Source organism: Vidua chalybeata, chromosome 2 (assembly GCF_026979565.1).
Source record: "Vidua chalybeata isolate OUT-0048 chromosome 2, bVidCha1 merged haplotype, whole genome shotgun sequence".
Lineage (NCBI taxonomy): Eukaryota > Metazoa > Chordata > Aves > Passeriformes > Viduidae > Vidua > Vidua chalybeata.
Window position 1 is genome coordinate 38,997,409 of NC_071531.1, and position 13,972 is coordinate 39,011,380.

General features: G+C 41.7%; 1 protein-coding gene across 1 annotated transcript in view; it reads right to left on the reverse strand.

Annotated features, from left to right (window-relative positions):
• Window positions 1–396: 396 nt before the first annotated feature.
• CLYBL (citramalyl-CoA lyase) overlaps window positions 397–13,972 on the reverse strand; it is a 132,743-nt gene continuing 119,167 nt past the window's right edge. Inside the window, exon 9 of the mRNA XM_053934729.1 lies at window positions 397–1,041. Within this exon, the coding sequence (XP_053790704.1) occupies window positions 946–1,041 (96 nt within the window). The 3' untranslated portion in view covers window positions 397–945. The remainder of the gene's footprint in view (window positions 1,042–13,972) is intronic.

Sequence of the window (13,972 nt, forward strand, 5' to 3'; positions counted from 1 at the left end):
TGGTGTTTCAAACTTCATTGGAGTCCTCTGGCAACCACAAGTTGATCCTCTGCAGCTTCAATACCCTTTAGCCCTCCATATAAGAGTACATGCTGAATAGAGGACAATGCCTGGTTGTTATGTTTATTTACCCTTACTACAAGCTGGGTTAACCTCTTCAAAACAGCTTTACTAAGCCCGTTAACCACACAGCCCACATGATCTGTAGCCGTATCCCTAATGTGATGTAAATCTGACTCGAGACCATATGCACAAGTTCTGCTGCATTGTGTCTCCAAAAACTACAAGTTTATTGCCGTCCAACCCTTCCCGGGCTGGACACTTCCAGGAGGAAACTCTCTGAATAGAGACTGTTTAAAAAAAAGAGAAGAAAGTCAAGAGTCTTGCATTGTTGGAGCATTATTTTTAATGGCTGTTGCACATTTACAGAGGGGCGATGTGGGGGGAAAGCAAAGCTCAGACAGGGTAAAAAGTTTCATCGCAGTTATTTCAACTGGTGCGTAATTATTCGAGGCTCTCTCCTTTCTGCCAGGAGCTCTGCATCAGAGCAGGAAGAAGCACAGAAATAAATAGAAACAATTGAATTAGTTTCCATCTGCCCTTTTAACAGAGCTCAGGGCTCATGTTTTGTCTTTCTCCTTCAGTGAAGTCATACTCCCGCATTTGCAGTAATTACTGTGATGTCACAGATTTGATGATGTAACTTCAATGCAGGCTATGTGTAGAACATGGGCCATGCAGGAGTGAGCAGTGGTTTGAGCTGGGAATAGTTTTCATAATTAGAAATTCTGGCAAGCAAACTATGACAGGTCTCCAAAGTGGAAATGAATTTCAGTTTAAGCCTGACGTCTTTAATTTTACACCCCCCTTCCCCACCCACAAAGTATTATAGGCATTTTTTAAAACAGCTACTGGGGCCCCATGGAGAGAGCTTCATTTACCAGCTCATTTTTTCTTGATGGCTGCGGCAAGTGTAACAATGTTCTGTGCCTGCTTCAGTAATGGCATGTCGATCATGCTCCCACGGAAAGTAAATGCTCCCTGGAAAAGAGAGAATATGAACTTCCTGAGACACCTTGGGAAATTGTAGTTGGCGAGTGTTGTTCTTTACAAACACATCTGTTTGCCAAGAAACATCATCTCCCTCAGGAATCCTGAAGAACTTTTAGGAGACAAAGTAATCGAGACAGAGCAACTGCATTTAAAGAATTGTGAAGGGCAACAAGCTCTCCAAAGAGGATGCAAAAAGAAAGAGAAAAGAGAAGCCCAGGGTGCAGCTGGCCTGTTGCAGCCTCTCTAGCTGGCAAACACTGAGAGCAGCGAGGCTGTGTGTGCCAGCTGGGAGAGGGGCTGGCAGGCACCACACCTGGGGGACAGCTCTGCTCCCCACCTCCAGCATCACCATCCAGCATCCATCCAGACCTATGCCACAGGGCAGCAGGGAAACTGCCTGCAGACAGAGGGCAAATTCAGAAGTTTGCTTTGTCAGTAAACAGTGATGGGTGTTTTGGGGGGTGGAGGGAAGTTTTCTTTATTCAGGGGTTTGCTGAGGTTGTGCTGCTGCTGCACCTCTCCATTAGGTCTCCAGTGCTAAAGATAGGCTGGGCCTGTGCCAAGAGTCAGGGACTGGGATGAAAGCTGAAATAACCAAGTAGATGGCACAATAATATTGCCCAAATCTCCTCTGGAGCCAAGGTAAAGCCCACCTGGGCACCACATTTAGGGAATTTCCCCAAATGGATGCAGAAGTACTCTGTGTGCCTCAGAGGTGGTGATCTGAGAATTAGGATAGGTTTCAAAAGTCACTTTGTATTCCTAAGGATTTTTTGTTGGTACCATGGTGACAAGTTTAAAACAATTAACTATGAATCATAGTTAAATCTTAAACAGAAGACATATGTTTTAAATAGTGCCAAACCTGACTTGTTCCCTTAGATGCTTTAATCCCCACATGTCTCTGAGGTAGGATTTGGAAGATAAAACACTGCATTAAGACATGCTGAAGTTCAACAGACAAAACTAGTCTTATTTGCAATTTTAACAGTAGTTTGACACATTAAAAAAACCCCAAAAAACCAAACCCAAACAACAAACCCAAAAATCCAAGTACAAAGGTGCAATCCCTTCCCTGAAGAACTCAGAGCTGAGCCCCAGCACTGCATAGGGCGGCTCTGAGAAGCACTGCACAGCCTGTTAATGTCCTGCTGCAATTGATACGGGATCACAGGCTGGCCTTGGGTTTGACAGTGAGCAAGGCTAACCAAGAGCAAGGTATGGTCCATAGCAGCACATGTGTCTGAGCATGGGCAGTGCATGAGAGAAATGCACAGGAGAAGAAACCTTTTTCTGGTTTTCATTTGAGGCTTGATAATTATTAAATAGAGGACTCCACTAAGTAAAGTGAAAATATTACCCATTTACAAAAATATTTAGGAAATGTGTTGCTCCAGTGGCATATCTAGCTGAACTGAAGAAGTATTAACTAAATACCAAATCTTGTTCAGGAATAATTAAGGCAAAAATCCACCTTAAACACAAATCAATATTCTTGCATGTGCATGTGCAATATTCTTGCAGGCTGCATTAAAGCCATTGAAAACATAATAGTAAAAACTATTATTTTATTTAAAGTTGATTTTCCTACTATAATTTGCAATATTTCAGGTAGGTTTGGAGAACTGTACTGACAGATACTCAAGGGTTGGTGCTTCAAATTGAATTTTTTGTTTACTGAGCGAATGATCAACCCTACTGTACTCCAACACCAACATCAATATTAGTATTATTACTATTAATAATATACCACTTCTAATTAACTGTTGTGAAAAAAATTGGGAACTAAGTAAACATTTTATGACATAGGACTTGGAATAATTCAGGTCTATCCAGTGATCATAAACTGCAAGGTTAATTTTTTTTAACTGTAAGAAAAATATCATTTACTTGCACTTTTTTTTCTGTAGGCATTGAGTAATGCCCATTCAGTAACAGCTAATTCAGTAGCAAAATAAAGAGTAAGGCTAATTCAGTAACAGCTATTGCTTACAGAAGAAATTTGCATGTGGGATGACAGTCATAAGTAGAAATATGTTGAAGCTTCAAATCATGCTTCCTAGTTCTGTGAAAGGCTGACTTAGGAGTACAGTTGTCCTAAGTACCTGCAATGGTTTGCAGAAAGAGATGGGTGCCTAGCAATGTCAGTTCTGATCTCTGGTGGTCCAAACCATGGCTGAGAGGGTCTCAACCCTTCCACTGACTGCATACAGAATGATCTAAAGTCAGATACCCCTGCAGGTATCTAAGATGTACCATGATGAATCTGGGCCAGAATGTCTTCTTTATAAAGCAAGAGTTAATTAAACAGCATGCTTGTCCTCTCTTCATTAAAGTAATATGTTTAAAAGGAAAACAGGATAATGTTGTGTACATGGACACACAAACACTGAACCATGTGAGAAGTGCCATACATTTCCTGTTTGTCAGTGTGCAGCTGTACTTGGGGTTGCTAGGAATTTGAATTCCTGAAGGAAAAAAATGCCTTTTTTTTCCCCTAACAGCAAAGGCTAACATGAAGTTGGCTTCTCTGCCTGTTCACTCTGAGGCTTATTTTCCCCCTGCTAATTTGCAGTGTTGAGCTAAAGTCCAGAAAAAGAAACTAATTTTAATGCCATTGAATATACCCTATTCACTGACTCTCTTTGCACCCACAGGTTTCAACAGATAGGAAATACCAGTAATTACAGCTTTGTCCCCATGCTCTCTTTTCCAATTCTGCTAGACGAAATTTGCCTCTAGCATTCTTTTGATTTTCTCTCACATGAATATAAAGAAAACAAGACTTTCTATAAACACCATTTGCTTTGATAGCATTAATCAGGGGATTAATTTAGCCATAGATCTAAATTTTGTTTTTGGCTAATTTTCTCAACAATCTCACACTTCCAGTCTGTACTTAGATTTCCAGTAGTTCTACTATGGGACCAAGGGCCTGCTCTTAAGGAAGCTTGCAGCATGAACAGGAAAAATGGCAGGTGGGTAATGCAAGGCTGGGATTTGCATCCATCACATTTGGTGGCTGTGGCTCTTGCTCACCATGCAACCATATACATCATTCAGAGGTATCCTTTTCAGAAACCTGTAAAGGGACTTTGCCATCAGGCTCATCAAATGTGTCAGACCTGCCTTGGGAAGAGACAGGCCCTCCAGGAAAAGGCTGATGGAGAAGTGGGGAGGAGGAGCATCCAGGAGGCAGAGCCGCAGATGATGGGCACAGCTTCTGTGTGACAATACCTGGATACAAATAACCCAGCTGGGATGAGAAGTGGGGGAATGGAGGACAAGTGTGGCACTCACCAGACAGTAGTCTGGAAGTGCAGCCCTACTGAGGAATGGGCAGATTTGTGGACCAAAGACTCTGCACCTGCTTAAAGTGACACAGCACAGATTCTGCTGTGCCTATTCAGTGCCATCCTTCATGCAGCCACACAAAGAATGCGCTGAAGGCAAAGCTATGTGAGAAATAGGGTGACTTTGGTCTGCAGTGTATAGGAACTGTAAGGGCACTTTGGCTGGTCCACAATGGACATCTGTGAAGGCTACAACACAGCAGAAGGGTTTGTAAATAGTAAATGTCTGTGCTCCCTCAGCCTGATGGCTCTACAGCTCTGTCAGGGCAGACTACCAAGGAGGAATCAAGGAAGAAAGTAAATGGGCGGCATTGCCTGTTTGGGTCATCATGTAGACTATCTAAAGTCCTTCCCAATTGACTGCTTGTCCTTCCCTTGACAAGCAAGGAAAGACTCAAGGTTTTTCCTTCTGGCATGAAGTATTATTCACAGTGACATTTAATGCTCTATTAGGACAGTAGTAACATTTTTGAAAAATAACAGCAATTTATGCAAGATGCAGGCCAGGCTGAGTAAGGTCTTAACAGCTCTACTTCAAGTGTCAGTATATCCTAAAGTGCTGTGGGGATGGGGAAAAGAAGATTTGGCAAATATAGAAAACAGCTCTGTTAGTGAATTAAAATTATAGACAGCTGTTAGGTTTGGGTTTTTTTTTTTTTTTTTCTTCCTCAGAAGGTAATAGCAAATGATACTCTTAGAAAAATGGAAATTGACAATGGTCAGCTCCAAGTGATGCAAGGATCCAGCCTACAGGCAAGAGAAGCCATAAGGCATAGCTGACACAGAACAGTCTTTTTCACAGGTCAAGACATGAAGATACAGGCTCATGGTAAAGGAGGGCAAATCAGTTGTGCAATAAGAATAACAAATGCAACAAATTTCCAGGTGGTTGTGGAGACACTGAAGAGATGTAAACCCAAACTTTGTAATACACTAGTCTGGCAGATTTTATGCTTGTATCATATGAATTTCCTTTTAGATATATGCAGCCATTTCAGCACAGCTCAGACCTAGCAAAGTTCAACATGTAATTGAGGGCTCTTCTTTGACAACTTAGAATACAACCCTGGCTGCATGCTGCCATGGATCTTGAACATGGCTCTTGTTATATCTGTATGTCAACCTTAAAGATTTCCTTTATCTATAAGAAATGACATGTATCAAGTCACAGAGAGAGTCTCAGCATTGGTCTGTCATTTGCCATGGCAAAAGATGAACACATTAAGGCAGTGTTTCCTAGAACATGAAGATCTCCTCTTTTTGTGTGTGTCTCTCTTGTATTTGGGAACATTTACTTTGTGAAACTTTTGGGAGTAGTTAAGAGCTTGGTAAATCTGTAAGACCATTTCATAACCAGAGTAATACTGGTTTTCAGTGGCAAGAAGCTTTTTGCCTTTCTAGAAGTTAAATGGACAGGATTCAGGGTCCATTATTTCAGTGTTGTCTGGGGATCAATATTCTGTGGTAGAACCAGGAGAGGGGAAGAAATTATACAGGTGCTAGTGTTTACCATGGCTATAATGGAATTGTGTTATATATGGAATTGTGTTGACTTTGACTACACAGGGGATGGACAGGATGGCAAGTGAGGTACCCTTATGTTTTTCCATAAGATCAGGGAATGTAAAGTTTTATACTTCTTCATCTGTACTGAAACCTTTTTATATGATACACAATGTTACACGTGGTTTTACTCTCACCATATTTTATTTCTTTATGTACCGCTGGATTAAGGAGAGAAATAAGCAGGATAAAACTATCATGATACAGAACATTTAAGGCACCTCATAGTAATGTGACACAATTATCTCTGAGTTGTGCATTAAAGTACTTGACTTAATTAAAGTAAAACGGTAATTGTTCTGGGACACGTGGGACAGTGATCAGACGAGCTAGTCCCCTTTGGCTGGCAATACAGAAGAATTAGATGTACTCCTGCACTTGTGAATGCTCACAGCTTTTTCCTCAGCATTTGCTCTCTCTGTGGTTACCCGTGCCTCTAACCACATCCATCCCAGTTTGCATTGATTGCAATGAACTCACTAAGAGGGTTACTGCAGACCCTCAGTCCTTAGACCACTGTAATCTATTAATCACCTGCATTGGTATTGTCCAGTCTTTGTTGATAAACCTTTGATTTGATGCTTTGATTTCATCATACACGTAGCCAACAACTTTAACTCCCATGCGACAGTTGCCAGGATTTTCTCAAAGATATTTATATAGGTTACATTAAGATTGTGGTTTGTCCACAGCAGAAAGAAAAACTTAGTTGTCTTGCATCAGATGAAAGAATATAACCAATAGTGCTAGGTTAATTTGTTGTGTGTGTCCATACATGGGCTGTCCTAAGTCACTGTGTAGAGACAGCTGACTCTTTCAAAGGCAGCTTACTCTGGGAATCTAGTCAGGGTACTTAGATGACAGGCTTGAAGGTACTAGGGGGTCCTGGTGACCAGGTAAGGCTTTGACATGGGGGACACTCTGGGTAGTTAGGCCAGTGGAAAAAAAGGAAAAGCAAGACAAGATAATGTGCCAGGAAACTGCAATATGGACAAGAAATCACCTGCTGCTGAATTTTGAATTAAGTATGGGTCTAAAATAGGGATTATGTAATGCTTATGAAATTGCCAAAAACCCCTCTTCCACTACTTCCACTTCTCATACATAGTGATTGTATGACAGTCTCACAAGTGAAGGGAGGTCCTTGGACAGTACTCTGCTGTCACACAGTTAGAAATAGTGCCCCACTGGGGGCTGGGGCACTGGGTTTTTTCCAACTACTTTTCTCAACAGTTTTGCAATACTTTCCTTTGCAGACCAAATCCCTGCAGAGTGAGTGGCAGTCTGGTTATCCCTTGTTCTACTGGGCTGTCTTTGGAGGGGATGTGCACCTATGACATGGGGGAAATGAGCATAAGGGAAGAAACAAGCCAGCCACCCTTTTCTCCTCCACCCCCTTAATCATTAGGAGATGTCGTGAGTCAAACAGAGCTCCCACACTGTTCTGGAAACATGGGCCAGAGGCTGGTGTGAATACAGCCATTGTGTAAATAAGTAATTATGTAAGTCCCCTTCCAACCCCGGTGACCTGTGTCGGCACTTGCGAGCAGATGCCAGGCTAAATGGAAATGAGCAGAAGGGGTGATGCCAGCTGGCCAAGGTAAATCTAGTGTACCTCCTAACCCATACAGACAAGTGGCCTCAAGTCCACAGACACAAGAAATCTTTGATCCACAGTTATCTGCAAAATACGAGTTCTTTCCATGGTAGTTCAGTGTCTCGCCCGCTTCTAAAACCCAAAGGTCTAGTTATGACTTTTTGGAGATGCCAAAAATGCAAGGAATAAATGCACTAAAATCTGCTTGGGTCTGAGAACATTACTTCTAATCCTGTACGATATTAGCTGTTATAAGGCAATAAGAGTTTTGTGTTCTGCAAGCAGGGCAGATTTGGTCTTCTGAGGAGGGAAGGAAGCAGGTGGATGGCAAAGGTTCCCCCTAAAAAGCATGGCATTCATGAAGATAATTCCCCTGGGATTAATGAAAACACACGTTGTTTAAGTGACTCCCTGCAGAGGAAATTTGGAAGTCTTTGCTTTGGGGCTTAAAAAGAATGCTTGGATCTGCTTACAGGTAATGAACAAAGAGAAGAAGAGCCTGGTCACAACAAATGGCGTTGGGTCTGTGCCTGGGGGAGGAGTGATTATCCTCAGTACAAAGGAATGATTTCTCTTGAAACAGAAGGTTGAGACCATATTTTTGGGGAAGTCAAGAGCTAACAGCTGTGATGGTGCTGAATGCAGGTTTAATTAATTTTTTTTCTTCTGCAAGTTGTAGCCAAAGAGCTGTCATAAAGAGCTGGGTCATGATTCTACCTTCTCATAATGAACTTCCAAAGGTTAGTGAGCTGCTAGGAGGTGTTCAGTGAAATCTGGGTCAACTGAGAGTATGTTCCAGACTGTGACAAGATAATGCCTCTCTCTCTTCTCTGCTCAGGCCTGTCCTGCTTTCAGAGCAGGCTCACACATAACTCTGGCTTTCTTTAAGTGTCTTTGCAGTAGGTAAGAAATGGCCAAATAACCAGTGCAGTCACATATGACAAACTGAAGACTTCACAGGCAGTGAGCTGTATGGACAAAGCTTTTTGGGCCACATATTTCCATAGCCTCTCCTCTGGACCTTTTCACATTCACCCCTTTTCTGTGACAATATTATGGGTGGAAAGACACTTGTACACAAAATCTTTGGGGAAAAGAAGTGATCCCTGAAAAGGTTTGTCAAAGGTGTCTTCTTGGCAAGAGGAGATGCTCAGTGGGTCTCTGACCCGTTGAAGCATGCATTGGGAGGGAATTCTGCAAAGTATCATCACCATTAAGTTTCTGTAGTCTTTTTGCTGATATGTAAAAAACATTAGAAATCACTACCTTTTGTTTCTTTTTGCCAGAGTAATCTTCCACTGGAGTAGAAGTAGTCAGTGAGTTCAGAGGATAAATCAGTTTGTAAAGCCAGAAGCAGGCCTGTTTGTTTGAGACAGGCTTCTGCCTCTAGGAGCAGATGGAAGGACACAAAAGGTCAAGAAAGAAAGAGCAACAACCACATGAAATAGAGATTGATTTTTGCCTCAAATAACTCCTGAGCAGCAGTGCAAGAACTCTGACAGAAGAAACCCTTTCTAAAGCTCAACAGGTAGAAAGGACTTTGTGATCCTTCAAGTCCACAGTGGGGCAGGAAAGATGAAGAACAAGGACCTACAAGGTCCTTCATTTCTTCTCCACCTGGCAGTACTGTTTCCAGCCCATATATAAGGATTTTGCCCAGCTGTGTGAGCCAGACAAGCTGTTTTTCCATCTTACAGTCCCCCAAGCTGCCTGAACCACCAGGGATAGCTCTTTCAGCTGGGATGGGCCTGGGGATGCTGCTTGGTCCGGCTCCGGAAACTCCTCAGGCCACCGAAGTCTCTCCGTCTGAGCAAAAAATCTATTTAAGATCCCTGAATGAAAGGCAGATAGGAGGGTTTTTTAATTGCTGTCTTTGCATTTTCTTTAGTTACCTTCTTATTGTGGTTGCTGCCTTCCTGTGTGCTCCTCTAGAGCAGGAAGGAATAAAACTAAAGAAGCGGAGGAAAGTTCTAGAAATCAGGAATATTCTAATATTCTCCACTGCCTTTCATTCTCTCTCTTACACTGTATTGGGAACGGAAGAATCCTAGAGAGCGCACTTTCTGCTGCCAAGCAAATCTTTATTTTATAGCACAAAAGCAGCTTCCTGGACAAACAGCCTATCCAACCATGCATTTTTTTCTCCTTAGTGAGCATCATGGTTATTATATGGAATAACCATGGAATATGGAAAAGTGAAAAGTAACTGATATTAAGACTTTAGAATCCTCAGGTGCCCTTCATTTAGTAATTTGGAATTAACTTGAGGTTTATAGTCATGGAAGCAATTTGTTAAATATAAACTAGAAAATTTAATCTGAAAGTAAATGACCACAGGGCACAGACAGCATTTGATACCGAAGGGAAAGGTAGCTGTAAAATACAACGGAGTTGAGAAAAATAATAATAGTGAGGCTTGTTCTGCCAACAAGCATGGAATTGCCCATATTTTTGTATTCTATGTTTTTTTTAATTTCAGATTAAAATTTTCTGAATAGAATTGAACAGCCATTTTTTACTGTGATTCTTTGTTTCAACTGACAGAGCTTTTGCAGAGATCCACTCCAGGTTCCTGAAAAAGCTGGCTAGCACAGAGAGGAGTGAAAAGGCAGCAAGACTGCTGCTACTTAAATTAACTGAAACGATATTTTGGCCGTACAGGCTTCTGAATTCCCTCAGTAAGGCTTAAAAAGAGCCATCTGGTCAGAACATTACCTCTCTAGTTAGAGCCTGCTTTGGAAATTGAAATGAGGCTCATGAGCACTCGTTAATGCTTTTTAAACAGGGGTTTTGGAGGTGGGTAGTCGCCTTGGTGTGTTGCTTGGTGCAGAGCAGGTTTTGGCACGATGGTGGGCAGGTGTCTGCAGTGTTGGGTGTCTTCCCACTCCAGGCTCATAGCAAAGCAGTTGCCTGCACTGGGAATATGCCGACACAGCATGGCCCTTCCAAAGGCAACTCACCCTGCATTTACCTCCTTGAGTTGACAAGGATGGAGGAGTCATGCCTTGCTGAGGAGGAGCCCAGAGAGCTGCCATCCTCTACAGGGCCTGTGTCCCCTGGAACAGGAGCAGCTGCCCCCTCCAGGGGCTACCTCCGGGTGGAAAGGCTATGGAGGTGCACAGATCCATCCTGCTCCCGGCTCATGGCAAAACTTCTCCCTGTGGGAAATAGCAATGTGCCATCTAAGTCCTTCTCCCTCTGTTTTGGACACAGGTCTTTAATGAGTGGAGGAAAACAGATTAAGAGCTACTGAATGCCCGCTGGGGAGTGGAAAGGGTGGAAGCTGGCAAGAAAATGGTTTTGTATGAGTTTCTGCCCTGCTTAGAAGCTTTTGCAGCCCCGTGTAGTAAAATCTGTCTCCTTTTCTCCCCACCTGGCATAACTCCCTCAGGACTGATTGCACCAATGTAGGAACCAGTATAGCACAAGCAATTAGCTAATACAGCCCCTTCTGCTCTATTGTAGAGGTTCAAAATCCACCCCAGATGGATCTTTCTAAGAGAAAAGCCTTCAACCATGACACAAAACACATTTATAAAGCATTTTTCAAATACTAAAAGTGTCTAGAGAAATTTTGAGTACTAATATGAACTCTCTCGATCTCAGTTTTGACATTAAAATTTCATTTGGCTACTTTTTAAAAAGACAAACAACATAACCATGGCCCATGCTTAAATCCCACTAGCACTCTTCATCTTTGCATAGAGTTGAACCTGAGCCCAGACTTCTTAAGGCTGGTGCTCCTCAAAGGTGGGAATTTATCACAAATTCCTGAATCCCCCACTCTGCAGTGAAAGGAATACACATTATCTAATTAACATAAAGGACAGCACATGGCCTATGCTCTCGGAGGGAGGGCTGACAGCGCTGCAGCCTCGCACACACAGAGGTACCCTGTGCTGCCACTGACACCCTGGGATGGGCTCCAGCTTGGGTGGTAGCACCTCAAAATTCAGCAGTCTGTCCTGGGCAAGGGGAGTGGGGGTCTGGGCTGCTCTCTCACTCCCAATTCTACATAAAGCCCGGAGATATAATGCCCTGTAAGGTGCAATATAATCCCTGTGCATTGATGGGGTTTGATACAGCCCCATGCCAGAGGGATGCTCACGTGCATCCCTTCCAAGAGGCACCCCTTGGACATGGTCCCACTTTCCTAGCAACCACAGGCTGGATTGAGATAGGGTGGATCCCATTTGGCTGGGGAGCCCTCCTGGGGTCCACAGCGCAGCCAGGAGAAGGAAGAAAGTAGGGGGAGACCTCCCTGTGAGGCAGTGGGAGCTGGAGCTGGCCGAAGCACAAGGGCTCATCGTCTCTAAGATACAGTGGCTTGGGGTAGGTTTTTGTAAACAAAGAGCATTATAAGACAGCCACTGCTGGAAATTTCCATTCCTTTGTTGGGTTGATGCTGTGTAAATAAATGCATTCCTAAGATTTTTCATAATCCTGGAAAGGTCTGTAAATGAAACTGTATAGTTTGCCAAATCACTGGAGTTCATATATATTATTCCTCAGCTGCTGGGAACACTATATACAATGGCACAGAATGTAATGCAAGAAACATATGCTAAAGGTCTTCTTAGAGGCACTCTGTGCATTTATGTGTGGCATGTACAAATATTTATTTTGATTTGCTCTATAGGATTTAAATATTCAACCCATATTACAGCTTGGTTTTGTGATATACTTACCTTAACTCTGAATAATCCTTACCTGACAAGTGGCCTTAGCAGCAGCATTTAGTTATTCCCCAGTATAATATGTGGGTGCTTTGAAAGCTTTTGTAAATTAGTATGTGAGATAAATGTGTAATCAACCTTTTACTTTATTCTTCTGTTTTTCCTTATATTTGAATTTTATTTAAAAGTAAGGCAATTTGGAAGATTCAAGTTCAGTAATGATATTGTGCCTGAGTATTTACATATTGAATAGCTTAAAAATGCATTTTCAATGTCTTATATTTTTGTCATATATAAACACTAACTGCTCATAGAAGAGTCCTGTATCCAGTGTACTGATAATGTAAACTCAGGAGTTACCTAAATAGTAAAGACTATTCTGTCCTCATTGTTAGAAATCAGATATTTTTCTTAAAATAGACTAATAACTTCTCCCACTAACTCTACCCCCTTAGATTCAGTTAATCTGTATTTATAAGGTCACTTCCCTGTTTAATGTAGTACAAATGCTTTAGAAATTTTCAACAGAAACTGTCCTTTAGACTACTGGAATTATGTTTATCATCCTTCTTTTTTTTTTTTTTTTTATTTTTGAGCACACTGACATCTATCTTATATTTAGACTTTCCGACAGTTATACCTGCTTCCTTTAGAATGAATATTTTAATTTTTGAAAATCATATCCCTTAGTAATGCATTTCTACTGGAAAAATATTGAAGTAACCTGGAAATAACACTTTTCTTTTTAAGCACTTTTCAGTTTTAGATCTCAAAGTTTTAGACAAAAGAGAGCACTTAATAAATAGTTGAATAAAATACAGAATGTGATTTTTCAACATTTGCTTCTACTTGTCCAAAATACAACATTACCATTTATTTCCTGGACATGTCATTTTTCAGTTGGATTAGAAATTCAACAAACAGCCCCACAAGCAAAACAACCTAGAAACCAAACCAAAGCAACCCCTCAGATAGGACCGTCTCCATAAGGCAAGCCCAAACAGTTCTGGCTAGCTGGTTAGCTCTCTAATTTCCTTCAGTTTGGACACCGCCACAGCATCTCTAATTCCACAGTGCTCATCTGAGATCCTAATTTTTCCTGACCTCAGTACTCACATTTAGGGGCTACTATGTCAAAGCTTTTCACCGTCCAGGATGAAGTAGCCTGGTTCAGCCTTCTTTCAAAAGAAGATTATTATCGTAATTGTAGGTCTCAAATCAGAATAGATTATAAAAGCTTACTACTGTATTTTAAAGTAAAGTATTTTTAACTAAGGGCATTAAACTTTAAATCAAATTAATAGCAAACCATGATCCCAGAGACTGCAGACCAGTAACTTATCTGCCACACAAACAGCTGCACAAATCCCTCACATTTATTTTTTCCAGGCTTTCAACTTTGATTAATAACATGGTAAAACCATGCAAGTCTCAACCATATTAACCACAGCTATATTTTTAGTCCTACTGACATGAACGCTTTAATATAATAAAAGGGAAAGGAAAACAGAAGAGGTGTTTCATTAGGACATGAGGATTACTGAAACCGCTGTGTGGAGCATTTGCCAGGAGGTGGTAGGGGAAGAGTTATTACTCACATTTTAGCATGTCGTTAGGATGTGGAGCGAGAGGATCCCTCAGTGAGATATGTTTGCTTTGGAAAAAAAATTAAGTAATCGGACCGTCCAAGCTCTTCTCACTGACACAGTCATAATAGCAAATTAGAAAGT